This window comes from Mastigoproctus giganteus, chromosome 2 (assembly GCF_048544385.1).
Source record: "Mastigoproctus giganteus isolate SK-2022 chromosome 2, ASM4854438v1, whole genome shotgun sequence".
Taxonomy (NCBI): domain Eukaryota; kingdom Metazoa; phylum Arthropoda; class Arachnida; order Uropygi; family Thelyphonidae; genus Mastigoproctus; species Mastigoproctus giganteus.
In genome coordinates, this window is record NC_143576.1 from 27,735,337 (window position 1) to 27,750,757 (window position 15,421).

The window sequence follows — 15,421 nt, forward strand, 5'->3', positions numbered from 1 at the left end:
ACAAAAAAAAAAAAAGTGCTAAAGCACACCCTATGCAACTATTTCTTCTGAACAGCACTAGCTCTAGATATGTTGGTGCCTTGATGCAATTTCAAAATTTCTGCAATGATGTTTTGAACATAACCATAAATTTAAGTAACTTTTTGGCTTATAAATATCTTAAATTATAATACTTTATATGAAATTTGTTTTAATATTCAATAAATTACACTAACTCCAATACCTTTTCCCCACATTAACATACTGCTGAGTACTACAGCAAATATTCTTGTTTGTTAGGAAACCACTAATTTCTCTGTGATTTTTTTTTATTATTTCCTAAGTTAAAGGAGCTACAAGGAAATGTTTCCAGTTGTCAAAAGTTGTAAAGACATTATAGGCGATCCCAAAATGCATGTCAAAAATTGACTTCCAGCATGTCAGAAAGTGCATTTCATCAAATGGGGGCTACTTTGAAAAGATCATCAAAATATGGATGATTAATAAAGATATGTTCTGAAAAAAAATATATATAAAAAATTTATGATCATCTTTACTGAACAGCCATCATAAAAAATTGCTGTTTGCACTACACTCAGAGTAAAATCACTTCAATCTCATTGGAACATGTATTAAGGCTGCATACCATATATAAGTGCTGCTGCTCATATCACTAACACAACATCACACTTACGCTGTGCAGCCTACATCAGACCATTACCCACATTGATACTGTTTAAAAAATGGCTGGCTTAGTACCAAGCACGACATTTGGGCTTTTATGCTGGTAATAATGTTAAAACACATTCAAAGATTAACTTTTCTTGCTTTTACGTTTTAAAACATCTATTATCTTAACATTTAATTTTTTTCATATATCCTTTTCTAGCTATGGTTAAAAGTCCTACTAGTAGGTCTCACAAAATAGATGTCTTTTAATTTTTACTGAATTTGATTCTATAGACAGTTCTTTCCCTACCTGACACTAGCAAGGCAAGTAAAAATTGGAGGAAATGTGTCTTATCCATCAGAAAGAGCATTTTTCAAGTTATTAAAGTATCAGTGGCAATTTTTTTATACAGTTTCATACTAGATTTCATTTTTTGAATTCATATTTCTAATGGCAGCACTAATTCTTTTGAAGTCTCAACTGTCTTTCTATGTCTTTACCATCTCTAGAACCCAATTCAGACTTTTGCACTCAACTGTGGTGCAGGCTGCACAATCATTTGAAATATACCGCACGTATTAAAAACCGCACTAATCAAACTTAAGAAAGAAACAATGGGAATAATTATAATGAATCCTTGAAAATTATGAAATTGTAAAAACATATTTTTTCTTACTCAATACGTACCTATAATCTACTGCATAGTTCTTAAATTATTAAGGAATAAATTTAAAAAGAGATAGTATGATTTAAATTTTATTTTTTGCAAAAAAACATAACTTCAATTGAACAGTGGTAGCTTTCTTCCTTTCCTCCATGATTTTGCGATAACAATCAATTTGCTTATCTAACCCTCGACAAACGTTCATGCTTCTCTCTGCATCTGGATCAATCTCTAGTATGAGTTCTTTTGCTTTTTAAAGTGTATTAAATAGTTCAAGTTTTTTGAATGAAATTTCTTTGGGAGCAAATTGCTTTTCTTCTGCTTCATTTTCATCTTCTTCCTCGTATGCATGTTGATGCTCAATTTCAAGAAGATCGTCGTTACTTAAGTCTTTTGAATGCGATTCCAATAATTCTCTAACGTTTTCTGAATCTACTTCCTCAAAGCCAGGGACGAAATTACTTTCAATTGTAGTAATTTCATCAATAACTTTGTTGACAACATTAATGAAACCGCAAAAATCATTTGCACATTCAAGCAAAAGATTCTGCCAGACTGCTCTCATGCAGCTGTTCGTCATTTCTTCCCACGATTTGTGTATGTTCTCAACTGCTTCTTTAATATCGTAATATTAAAGAAGTTTAATATTAATAATAAAAGAATAAGAGTTACCAGAGCAAATTTCAATTATGGTATGGGGTGCTGCTGTCAAGCATTTTGGAGTCGATTCCCATTCATTTAAGTTAGAAGACCCTGGTGAGTGCATGTCACGTATTTGCCGCTTCAAACGCCGTTGTGAGTTGCCAAGCACCGCAAGAAAAAAACAGCGCACTAATCAAATTTGATAATGCATATATTAATTAAGGGGATAGTATCAAAAAAATTTTGGGCAATAATTAAAACCGCATTAATCAAGGGTTTCCTGTATATAAACATAATTAAAAGATAAAGGGAAGACTAAAGCAACATGCACCTTCTGAGGAGCAAACTCTTCCCTATCTCTTCCATCATGCAGTATGATTGATGACTCTTGAGGTTATGATGAACGTTGTGGCGAGATCCAATATTCCTTACATTTCGAGGGTACAGCTCTAAAACGGTTTTCGCAGGCCGGCCGCTAGTTAGTACACCGGACCGAACCTATTGGTAACTCTCTAGGAGGCTTCCGGATCAGCTAGTGTATAATCTTGCTACCTCTACTCTGCCAGATAGTGACTGGAGGGAGTCCGAGTAGTGTGTATGCGGGGAGCATTGTCGAGGCCACGTTATGTCAAGGATCTGGGTATATTCTTCCCACATGTACGCCATATCCAAAAATTTCATTACTTCATACAGCATGTCCCACCCACTTTTTCTTACTATTGAATACACCATGAATTGTCAAACTAATAGAACAAGCTTATCTGCGAAAAGATCTAAACCTCCCAAGGATTTCCTAATTCATTTCACAAATATACGTGGTCTCAATTCTAATCTCAACGATGTCCATTTCCACTTGCAGTCTGCCAAACCCCATGTACTTTTTCTGACAGAATCTCAGTTATCGGTTGATTCAACTACTGTTCATCTCAGATGCCCAAATTATTCGCTGTATGATTCCTTTCGCCTCAAAGGTGGTACTTGTGCATATGTCCGTTCTGATATTCCCTGTCAGAGACTTGGCAATTTGGAATCTCCTCTCTTTGATCTTCTCTGGCTTAAAATCTCTCTACCTCATTGTGTCAAATTCATCTGTTGTCTCTACCGTTCTCCCAACTCCACTAATCACTTGGAGCTCTTTGACTTCCTCTCGTTGCAACTTGACTTTCTCCAGTCCAACTTTCCTAACAGTGAGGTAATTTTCCTTGGTGATTTTAATGTTCACAACTCCAGCTGGCTTCCGTTTTCTAGTCACACCGACCCAGCAGGTCGAGATGCTGAGGCTTTTGCAATTACTAATGACCTAGCACAGATTGTTCATTTACCTACAAGAATACAGCCAATACGCTTGATCTTTTTCTCACAAACAACCCTTCTAAGTACACGGTCGAAGTGAGAGGTCCTTTAGGCACTTCAGATCACAACTTGGTGATTGTCTCTTCTCCAATGGAACCTTTATCTCATGGCTATTCCCAACCTCGTGTTGTTTGGCATTACAAGAATGCAAAATGGGATGACCTGCGAGACTTCTTTTCTTCTTTTCCTTGGTCAGATTACTGTTTCAAAACTCCTGATGTCAACGTTTGCTCAGATCGTGTCAGTGAAATTATTCTTGCAGGAATGGAATCCTTTATCCCACACTCCACTTTAAAATCTCGTCCTTTATCTAAACCTTGGTTTTCCAATAAATGTGCTAAGGCTGTTCAAGAGAAGAATGTTGCATATCGTAATTGGCTTGTTTCTAATTCTTCAGTTTCATTTTCTGCCTACACCAAAGCTCGCAACAATTGTAAAGCAGTTATTAATCAGTCCAAACTAGAGTTTGAACAGGCTAAGAGTAGAAAACTTGCTTCTTGCCCTAATGGTAGCCGAGCATTCTGGTCTCTTGCCAAAGTTATTGGCCGCAACTTTTGCCCATCTCTGCTTCCACCTCTGTCCAAACCAGATGGTTCTGTTGTCACTTCAGCCAAGGATAAAGCTGACCTGCTAGCATCCCATTTTTCTTCCAGCTCATGTATTAATGAACTTGGTAAAACACCTCCCACCATTCCCAACACGGTCCATTCAATGCCTCCTGTGGTCTTCCGTCAAAAGGATATCAGAAGGATTTTGATGAATCTTGATGCTAAGAAAGCTCCAGGTCCTGATGGTATTTCTCCACTTGTTCTCAAAATCTGTGCTCCTGAACTTACTCCTATTCTTTGCCGCCTTTTTTCACTTTCTTATTCCAAAGGTGTTTTTCCTTCTGCTTGGAAATTTGCTCATATCCAGCCAGTTCCTAAAAAGGGTGACAAATCCCTCCCATCCAATTATCGTCCCATTGCAATTACTTCTACTCTTTCTAAAGTAATGGAGAAATCAATTAACCGCCAACTCTTAAACTACCTAGAAACCTTCCGTCTGATCAACGATCGCCAGTATGGATTCCGTCGGTGTCGATCCACTGGTGATATTCTGGCTTATGTTACCCATTTATGGACTACTTCAATGGAAAGGTTCGGTGAAACACAAGCAGTTGCTCTTGACATCTCAAAGGCTTTCGATCGTGTTTGGCATAAAGGTCTTCTAAACAAGCTTCCATCTTATGGTTTGCCAACTGTTTTTAGTAATTGGTTATCCAGTTTTCTCTCTGATCGCTCACTGAGGGTGATGGTAGATGGCTCTCTGTCTTCTAACTTCTCCACTAATGCCGGTGTCCCCCAAGGTTCAGTTCTTTCCCCCACTCTTTTCCTCTTGTATATCAATGACCTTCTTCCATTGACTGGAAATCCTATCCATAGTTTTGCCGATGATAGCACATTGCATTCAACTTTCCATTTTGAGAAACCTTGCCCTGCTCAATCAGCTTCAACTTCTCGAAAATCTGCTACCAATTCCTTAAATGCCGATCTTCAGGTAATTCTCCAGTGGGGCAAAGACAACTTAGTTGATTTCAACCCTTCTAAAACTCAGTCTTGTCTTATATCTCGCAAAAAGGATTCTTCTGCTCCTATGCTTATCTTTAGTGACACTCCAATTTCTAGGCAAAAGGATATATCTCTTTTGGGGATTACCCTGACTTCTAATCTCTCTTGGCACAAGCACATTACAAATATTGCTTCCTCTGCATCTAAAAAACTTGGTTTTCTCTTTCGCTCTCAGCGTTACTTTTCTTCCAAACAGCTGCTCACTCTGTATAAATCGCAAATCCGCCCTGCCATGGAATATTGTTCCCACATTTGGGGTGGTGCCCCCAAAACCTCTCTCAGGCTTCTTGATTCCATTCAGAAGAGGGCAGTTAGGTTAATTAATGATTCATCTCTAACGGAGTCTCTCCACTCGCTTTCTCATAGACGTACTGTTTCTGCTGCATGCCTCTTCTACAGATATTTCCATGGGCACTGTTCTTCTGAATTGGCTTCTATAATTCCCGCTCTCTCTTTCAAAACAGTCCGAACACGTGCCGCCACCAGCCATCATCCATTTACTGTCCAACTTCAAACCCACAGAACCAACTTTTCATCTTCCTCATTTATTCATTCAACTGCCGTTTTCTGGAACAACCTTCCTTCATACGTATTTCCTGAAAATTACAATCTACAGAAGTTCAAGTCCAATGTCAACAAATATCTTCTTTCGTCTTCTCAACCTCCAACCCAAGCACGGTACTAAGTACTATAGGTTCTAATACCTCTCGTGTTTGGGGTTCACATAAAAAAAAAAAAAAAAACACTGCTCCTCACCCAAAGAGACATGCCCATACTCCCAAAATAACAAGCACTACTTAAATAATACAAAACACCCCAAAATAGAAACAGAGCTCATAAGCATTCTCTTCAAAGGGACACAAGCACATCTGAACTCCAAAAAGGGTCATATTTCAGTCATTGATCCCTATCACAACTGTTGTTCAGATAGACCCTAGGGGTCAAATCTTGCAATCAACAAATCAAAACAACATCCAAATATGCAACTCAAAATTGAAATTAAATAATAATAAATAAAATTAAATTTAAATAACTAAATTCAGTTAACTTACTAATATAAATCAAGTTTCTCATTTAATACAGGGATCACCACATTTCCCCCATATTAATTTTAAAAAATTAAATGCTAATAAAACAATTACTTAGGGTATAGACAAGTATAATAGTTCCCTTTCCCGCTTTTATTTCTTTCTTTTACACCCCTTCTATTCTGTTTATTGCGATTTAATTTCAAATGTGAGTTGCATATTTGCATAATGTCCAAATAGTCTTCAGGGGCTGGGAAATAATCAGTCACAATAACTGCAATAAATTCATCAAATATATCAATGTGACAAAGTCTTTAATAAAATAAAATAAAAATTAAATACAGGGGAGTTATTTTTAATATATTTTTAATGTGTAAGCAGGTTCATGGTACAGTTGTGGGCTCTCCAATAAGTGCTATGTTGCTAATATAGCCATGGTTGCTAATATAGCCTAAGAGTTGGAGTCTATGATTTTTAATGGGTTGGTTTAACCTCCCTCATGTTCATGGAAATGCTCTGTTGATAATACATTTGTCATTATATGGAGGGGTATGATGAAGTTTTTAATTTTTTTTAATGGGTCTTCTCCTTTCATTCAAGTTATCGTGGAGGTAGGGGTACCCTCATATTCCTTGATGTGTTTGTTTGTAGTGATGGTCCTAGAGAGCGCCTCCGTAGCCAGGTGGGAAGGAGCAGCAGTGCATAGCACATGCTTCTTGATTAGACCGGGGTTCGAGCCCGTCACCACCAAATACAGAGGATGTGGAAAGGTCAGGGAATGACCACCACATATCCCGGAGCAATCTGGCCTTAGTTGCTAATGCTCCTAAAAAAAAAAAAAAAAAAAACCAAAAAAAAAATGGTCCTAGAGTGAAGATGAAAGTCTGCAGAAAAAGCTGTGTACATGAATTACAGTACGGTGCAAGCCAACACTCATGAAAAATAATGTAACCGGGGCTGATCGGATGGGGCTTGATCCCACTGCAGCACCTCTGGTGATAAACTGAGAAAGTTAGATGTGTCAGTAGATCTCCAAAAGTGTGGCTACTTACCCACAGAGGATTCTGGGAAGGTATGTTTGGGAGGGGGAACAAAGGTGGAAAGAGGTGTTCACACCTCATATATTCCTTCCTATTCAGAATGGATCTCAAGGATATTATGGACCTGTCAGATAAATTTATGCAGCTGCTGGGGTGGAGACTGTGCACAGTTGTATCGAGGGTAAATGACTACCTCTCAAGGGTGTAAGTGGAACTTTGTATGAGATCAAATGTTCAGATTGCGGGGTGTTATATAGGAGAGTCAGTGTGTAGGTTTAAAGATTGTGTTTAGGAGCATATAAAAGCAGTAGAATCTGGTGATTATGGGAAGCCTGTTATGGCTGAATATTTTTGTAAGGAAAATCATCTAATTTCTCCAGCTGATGTAATTATTGCTGATTGTTTGCATAGGTATTGGCAATGGAAATGGCTTGAAAGCTTAACTGCTGAAGAAATGCCACAAAGTTAGGTCACAATGTTTGTAGAGATGGGATACATTTAAATAAAGGTGGCGCAAGAGTTTTTGCCAATTATTTAGAATACCTTAAAGTTTCGGGGAAACTACTAGTTTGGGGGGGGGGGACAAGGGATATAGATATGCATTTATCTGATATTGGTCAAAGTAACACTTGCACATACCTTGAGAGTTCTTGTTTGTTACTGCAACAGAACATATTAGCAAGATGTTCTGAGGGCAGAAACGTTTCAAATGAGCAGGTAGCTAATGCCAGGGAAGCAAGCTCAAATAACTTTAAGGGGTCTGGCAGGGTAGTAACTATACAAGAAAACTAAGTCTAAATTGTTTATACAGTAATGTCAGAAGTGTCGTCAATAAAATGAGTGAATTTGAACTACTGGTCAGGACAAGTAACGCTGACACAATAGGGCTTACGGAAACGTAGTGCCACCTGGAGATAGGGGATGATGAGTTTCAGTATGTATAATGTATTTAGGAAGGATAGGGAAGATAGAAGGGGTGGTGGGGTCATGCTTCTTATCAAAAGCATCCTGAGCACGACGAAAGCTTTCCTGGATTCAGACGTTTCGCATGCTAGTATAGAATCTGTATGGTGTGAGATAGTAGAAGGAAAGGTATAATGAGAGTGGGAGTAATCTAAAGGCCAGGTGATTGTGCAGGTTATGATGAGAGCCTCTACATGGAATGGGCAAGTAAGCGTGAATGTCTTATTATAGGTGTTTTTAATTTGCCTCTAATTGATTGGAGTAAATGGGAAGGACACTCCATATGGGGAGTTTCTAAATGAACATCTAGTTCACTTAAATTTTTAAATGAACTAGATGATTGCTATTTGTATCACCATGTCAGGGAAAGTACTAGGGAAAAGAATACTCTAGACCTCATCATCATCCATGAACCAGATGACATAATAGGGCTGACAGTACAGGAACCAGTAGCAGGAAGTGATCACGGATTCTATGGTGGACGATGATTTAAAGGCAAAGAGGAATGGGTTATAATTTCAGGAAAGGAAATTATGACAGATTTAGATGCTACATGGCCTCTATTAACTGGGTAGAAATCTCACAGAAAGCGAATACAATTGAATTATGGTATATCTTTAAAACATTAATCACAGCAGCCTTGAATGCTTATATACCATTAAAAAAAATACTCCACAAGAAGGATTCCAAGTTGTATGAATAAAGTTGCCAGATTACTTGAGCAGAAAAAGATGGCATGGAAAAGTTACAGAGCAATAAAAAGTACTGAACCCTATAACAGCTACAAATTGATCTGTAATAATGCCACAGAAAAGGTTGGGCTGGCAAAGGCAGATTATGAGAAATCACTGGCAAAGAGGAGAGATAAGGAACGCTTCACATATATAAATGCAAAGAAGAGAAGGACAAACCAGATCGGACCCTTATGTAATGGACGTGGGATAGTATTAGATACTCCAGCTGAAGTTGCAGATGAACTTAACAGTTATTTTGCATCGATATTTACAGAAGAAAAACCCTTTATGTCAATGAGAAATTATGGCAGTGAAGTTGAAAAAAATGTAATTAATGATGTTGAAATTTCACATGTTTATTTAATGAAAAAACTTTTGAGCCTACATGCCAGTAAGGCTCCTGGGGTTGATGGCATATACCCTATAATCTTAAGAGAGGTAGCAAGTGAGTGCATTGAACCATTGAGGCTAATTATGAGAGCATCACTGGACTCAGGAGTGATTCCGTTGGATTGGAAAAGTGTCAATGTGTCTCCAATACATAAGAGTGAAGTGGGAAATTACCAACTGGTTAGTCTAGTCTTCAGTATTAGGGAAAATCATGGAGACAGATGAAGGGTGGAATTTAGGATCATTTAGATAGAAATGGAATTCTGAAGGATACCCAGCATGGTTTTGTAAAGGGAAAATTATGTTTAACTAATCTGGTTAGCTATTTGACAGTCACTCAAGAGCTGGACTAAGGGAATAATTTCAACATTGTTTATTTGGATTTCAGCAAAACATTTGACTCAGTCCCACATGAGTGGCTACTTTATAAGCCGGAACAGGTTGGAATCATAGGGAAAATCCTTAGATGGATGGCTTCAGGGCAGGAGGCAGAGGGTTGTGATAAATGGTTATTCCTCAGATTGGGTTGGTGTAAGAAGTGGAGTTCCCCAAGGATCAGTATTAGGACCACTGTTGTTTTTGATTTTCATAAATGACATCGATGAAGGGATAGAGGGTGTGATGTATAAATTTGCAGATGATGTAAAGATTGGTAGAGTAGTTAATGATCACAGCTTCTTCAGAGTGACTTAGATAGACTTCAGGGATGTTTAGAAAAATGGCAGCTATGCTTTAATCCAGCAAAGTGTAAGGTATTGCACCTGGGGAATGGTAACCCCAAAATAACTTATACACTTGGCGGAGTTGAACTACAGCTGGTAGGGGAAGAAAGGGACTTGGGTGTTACGATATGGTCAGACATGAAGTTCTCCGAGCATTGTAGACTGGTTGCAAGGAAGGCCCATGCTGTCTAATCAATGATTTATCGAACAATTGCTAGTAGAGATAAGGATGTCATAATCCCATTATATACGGCTATTGTTAGCCCACACTTGGAATACTGTGTTCAAGTATGGAAACCGCACCTAAAGAAAGACATTATGCTTGCTTGAAAGATCCAAAGATGGGTAACTCACCTGGTGAGATCGGCAAAAGTGCATCCACATGATGAAAGACTTCTAATATGATGGTTGCTGTGCTTGAAAACTAGTCACCTTAGAGGAGACATGATTGAGGTGTTTAAGGCTCTGAGAAGCATAAGCAAAATGAATGAGGATGAAATTTTCATGGTTATAAATGATTCTAGAACAAGCGGCCATAATTTCAAGTTATGGAGGAGATGTTTAGACTTGATTACATGAAGTTTTATTTTAGCCAGCGAGTTATAAATTACTGGAATAAGTTACCAATGTGGGTGGTAGAGGCTAACAGTTTGGGGAAATTCAAAGGTCAGCTGGATAATTACCTATGAAAGGAGAGAAATGCATAGGTTGTCTGTTTCCTTTTCTCATATTAATTATTATTATTTTTTAAATTTTCTTCTTATTATTATTTTATTTATTTATTTTTTTTTTTTTGGGCTGGTGCAGCATAAGCCATAGGCTTCCTTGTACCATATGGCCATTGCTAATACTAATACTAATTAACAAATTCGATCTTTGGAACATAACACCATTAATAGAGATAGGAGAGGCCATATTCATTTCCCCTTTGAGCAATCCTTGAACAGGCTGAATAGTTCCATCCGACATGCTCCTTGGCCATTTTCAGTCTTCACGCACATGTGGAGGATAGTCAGTGTGTTTCTCCAGTGACTCGTACCAAGAGCTGTGATCCTGCTGGTGTAAAGTATGTACTGTGACTGTAAAATTCCACTGTTGATAAAGGTGGTGGTCACTTTTGAAAGCTTCAGTGTTGTTTTGTTCTGTATTTTTTTTTTTTTTTTTTTATCACTTTTAACTTGGCAATATATATTTTTATTGTTTTCAACTTCATAGTTTTATCATTTTATTGGCATTATCTAGCATTACTATATTATATCACACCTTGATATCATATAGTAATGCTAGAGACAATTCAACTGTCACAAATATCCTCCACTCAAAGAAGTCCTATCCCTTAATGTGTCCCTCCAATGGCATATATACAAAACGATGTGCTCAATGGAGATGCTCACAAATGACACAGTGGGTCTAGGCAGAATCCCTATCTTATGAACTTTCAGTAGGCCATAAAATCTAGGCAATTGGCAACCTGTAGCAAACAACGCCCAATGTGTCCTTAGAAATTTTTCCAGCCAACCTTGCAGGATTTTGCTAATACTAGGTTCTAATCTCACAAAGGGTTTCTGCAGGTCACCTTATAAGTGTCCTATCATTTAATAGTTTCCAAGGATTTGTGATGGTCATTCATGTTATTGAGGATCACAATCGGTCTCTCTCTCTCTCTCTCTGTAACACGTGCCAAGTGTGTTAGGTCTGACAGCACCAGGGGTTCCCCCCATCTTTGCTCGACAGGTGCAGTGAACACAGTACATCCACTGCTTCTGAGTCAGGCCTATTTATGGGTCAATGATTCAAAATAACCTGTAAACTGCACTCGTAACAAACAGAAAATGCTTCAGGATTCAACTGTGACCTAAATGCACCTTTAGATAAAGTTAGCCACTATGATAAAAATCATCCCTGTTAGTATGGGGGGGGCCTGGTATCCAAGTATTCATTATCCGAGTCGCTGCAGTTACGAGGATTTGAAAATTAAAGAATTAAAGCTTTTGCCCTTGAGAAAATTGACCAAGCACTTGAATATTTTTTGTAATATTAATCTTGAATATTTCGTTGCACAATCATGAAGAATGATCTTCATGATTGTGCAACGAAAGTTAAATGCGAAGTTAAAAACATAACTAAATGTCACAACACAAGTTTATCTGAAAAAATATGGCAAAAAATATATAAAAAATAAATAAATACAAACCCCGGATTCATTGTTTATTCGTACAACTGAAAAATAGTGCAACTTCAATAAATTTTACTTAACCTTACATTGTGCAACATATTATAATAAAAAATGTTTAATAAAATAATTTTCCTCATTTTTCAAGTTCCTTCATCCATTTTTTTTACTATGTACAAGTACATAATAAACATTACTATATAATATTAGTGTAGATACACCATAGACAACTCTTAAAGAAAAACTATGGTAGTAGTGTGAAAAGCATCATTTCATCTGTATCTCATATCGTGCTCATCCTTTAAAACAAGTATTGCACTACCTTGAATAAGTAACACTTCACTGAGAGAAAATTATTGTTTCTATTCTCGGTGGACACCGCTTGCAAAACGGTATGGGATTAGGTACTCTGTTATCCACATACTATCCCTATTAGACTTAGGAAAACAAAAAGGTGTAGGAAAGTGATAGTACAAGAGGAAGATGAAGAAATTCCGTCGAAAGAAGAAAGGGACAGTTACCCCCACTCACTGACTGAACTAAATCACTGACAAATCCCCCGAATAGGCAACGCTTCTCCATCCTTCACAATGAGTTACCAAGTATTGCACTATCTCGAATAAGTAACGCTTCACTAATATAGAAGAACGTTGTTACTTATACTCGGTGAGCATCCACCCAGATGGCACCATTTCAAAGCTAGTTGGCTTTTCATCAGTGGGTGAAAAGCCAACTAGCTTTGTAACGGTGCTGTCTGGGTGGGTGCCCACAGAGAAGAAATAAAAACGGTCTTCTCTATTAGTGAAGCATAAGTAATGCGTCTCTATTAGTGACGCATTACTTATTTGAGGTAGTGCAATATGTGGGCAACTCATTGTGAAGGATGGGCACAATACAAGATACAGATGAAATGATGCCTTTCACAATACTACCATAATTTTTCTTTAAGAGTTGTCTATCTATGGTGTATCTACACCGATATTATATAGATATATAGAATCTTAAACTCTTAAAATATTATGCCTGTTTCATTTATTTAAATAAACATTACGATAATCTGGTCCCTGCTTTAAGTGGAATTTTCTGGAACCAATTATCCTTGGATAATGAGGATCCCCTGTATAGCAGTGGTTAATGAAATGGAATGATCAAAGAACTTTTTTTAAGGCATGCAAATTATGAAAAATGCTAATATAATCAGGAATCTCAACTTTATATATTCAGAATAGAAGTTAATTATGGGTTTGAATGCGTGCACACACACACACACACAACATTATAGCACTCACCTTTTGGATAGACACCATGTTCATTTTCTGGACACTGCTTACTTAAATGACCTTGTTTGCTACATATAAAGCATTTAGCATATCGAAATTCTGTAAAAGTAAAAATCTAATTTAAGATAGGCTTTTAGGGAAATAGAAAACTATTTAAATATAAATGCAGTCAAACTCTTCTATAATGAAGTGTCTAAATAATCGCAAACTTCATTAAAAGAAATTTCACTATTCAGAACCTACTGAATTTTCCATTTTGTATTTTTTTTTTTTTTTATTAACCCCTTTGTGGATTATCCTGAGATATCTTGTTTTTAGTTTTAAAAGCTATTTGGAACTACACGAAATATCTCGGGATACAATAATACCTCCAAATTTAGGACTGAAATATTTTCTCTAGCATTTATCTGGCTAATTTTGCACTAGCCAGTTAAATACCAAGATTTCAAAGGATTCTCTTATGCCTGGCAGCAGACGACTGACTTACTTTCGTTTTACTTATATTGTACAACAATGTCAGAACAGTTGCACACATTCCTGTGCCGCCAGTAAGCAAAATATAATTTGCCGTACACTAAATGCAGAATACTGAACCCACAAAAACACTATCGAAAAATATTTCAGCACCCTCTTGAACTGCCACCCATAAGTGACACTTACCTCACCTGTCCACTTGTGGTGGCCGTGTGTCAGAATGTAGTTAGTTCGCGAGTATTGCTTGTGGCGGGTGGTTACTGCTTGTGCGTTTCACTTAATTTTTCAAATTTATTTATATAATGAGTAATGAAGACTTTCTGTGCCTTTCTTTTAGCTCAACCGCTAATTTATTAAAAAATTCTGTATAATTCGCACACTTTTTTGTGTACATGAGATAACTCAGGATAGCCCAAATGGGTTAATTAATCCCATGTATTTTCTAATAAAAAATTTATAAAAAACACAAAAAACTGTACAATAAGTATTCGCATGATGCATACTTTTAATCTGTAAAATAAAAAAAGTCAATCCGTTGCGGCACATTTTCCAGAAAAAAATGTTCCGGGAAGGGGTTAAATTACACAGAAAACTGTTGGTACAACAGAAAACTTATCTTTTCAAAAATATTTAACATTTGTTTAATCAAAAAGATTGCTTAAACAAATTACTGACTAACATCATCATAACAAAATTGAATAATGGAGCTACAGCAAAAAATATTATTTTGTGTGTGTGTGTGTGTGTGTGTGTGTGTGTGTGTGTGTGTGTGTGTGTGTACATATATATATCATCATCAGCCATTTTCAATCCACTGCAGAATGAAGGCCTCTCCAGCAACTTTCCAGTTCCTTCTGTATTGTGCAATGACCATCCATTTACTACCCACAAACTCATGAATTTCATCTGTCCATCTCCGTCATTGTCTTCCAGGTTTTCTTCTAGCTCCTCTTAGGTACCATTCTGTTATTCTCTTAGTCTATCTGTCATCATGTCTTCGAGCTGTCCTGCCCAAGACCATTTTAGTTCTTTAGTTTTGATAAGAATGTCCTTTACTTGAGTTTGCTGCCTAATCCATGCGTTTCTCTTCTTATCTAACAGTCTGACTCCCAATATAATTCGTTCCATTCTTTTGGCGAGTGCCATATATATAGGGTGTCTCAAAAATACACAACATAACTTCAGGAATGAGTTCCCCATATGTAGACAATAAAAATATTTTATATCAACATAGTTCCGGAAATGTTTGGTTCCTGAGTTATTAACCGGAATGTCTCATCTCCCGCAGATGATTTCCTTCATCACAAGGTACTGACAGAATCTGGTGGTTTTCCATTCCGACCATGTACTCAAATCAGGAGAAAGCAGATATGCACTGTTGGCGGACGGCAATGCTCTGGAGGCTCATTGTTTGTACCACGAAAGGTTCCCAGAACGAATATGTCCACACAAGAAAATGTTTGAAGGTATCCATCGCCGCCTTTGTGAACATGGGATCTTTACACCTCGTGCTGCTGACAGAGGACGACCAAGATCTATGACTCCTGAAGTAGAGGAGGAGATTTTAGATGTTGTGCATGCCACTCCTGGAATCATACAACACACAGAAAAGCAATGGAGCTGGCTATTCAACGTTCAACTATGTGGAGAGTGTTGCGAGAACACCATCTGTATCCTTACCATCTGCAATGGGTATAGG

The 15,421-nt window shown here is 37.4% G+C and overlaps 1 protein-coding gene across 1 annotated transcript in view; it reads right to left on the reverse strand.

Moving 5' to 3' along the window:
- The window catches only part of LOC150089234 (uncharacterized), a 74,280-nt gene that overhangs the window by 14,804 nt on the left and 44,055 nt on the right, over positions 1-15,421 (reverse strand). Inside the window, exon 4 of the mRNA XM_090389917.1 lies at positions 13,258-13,347. Coding sequence (XP_090246043.1) covers positions 13,258-13,347 — 90 coding nt within the window. The remainder of the gene's footprint in view (positions 1-13,257; positions 13,348-15,421) is intronic.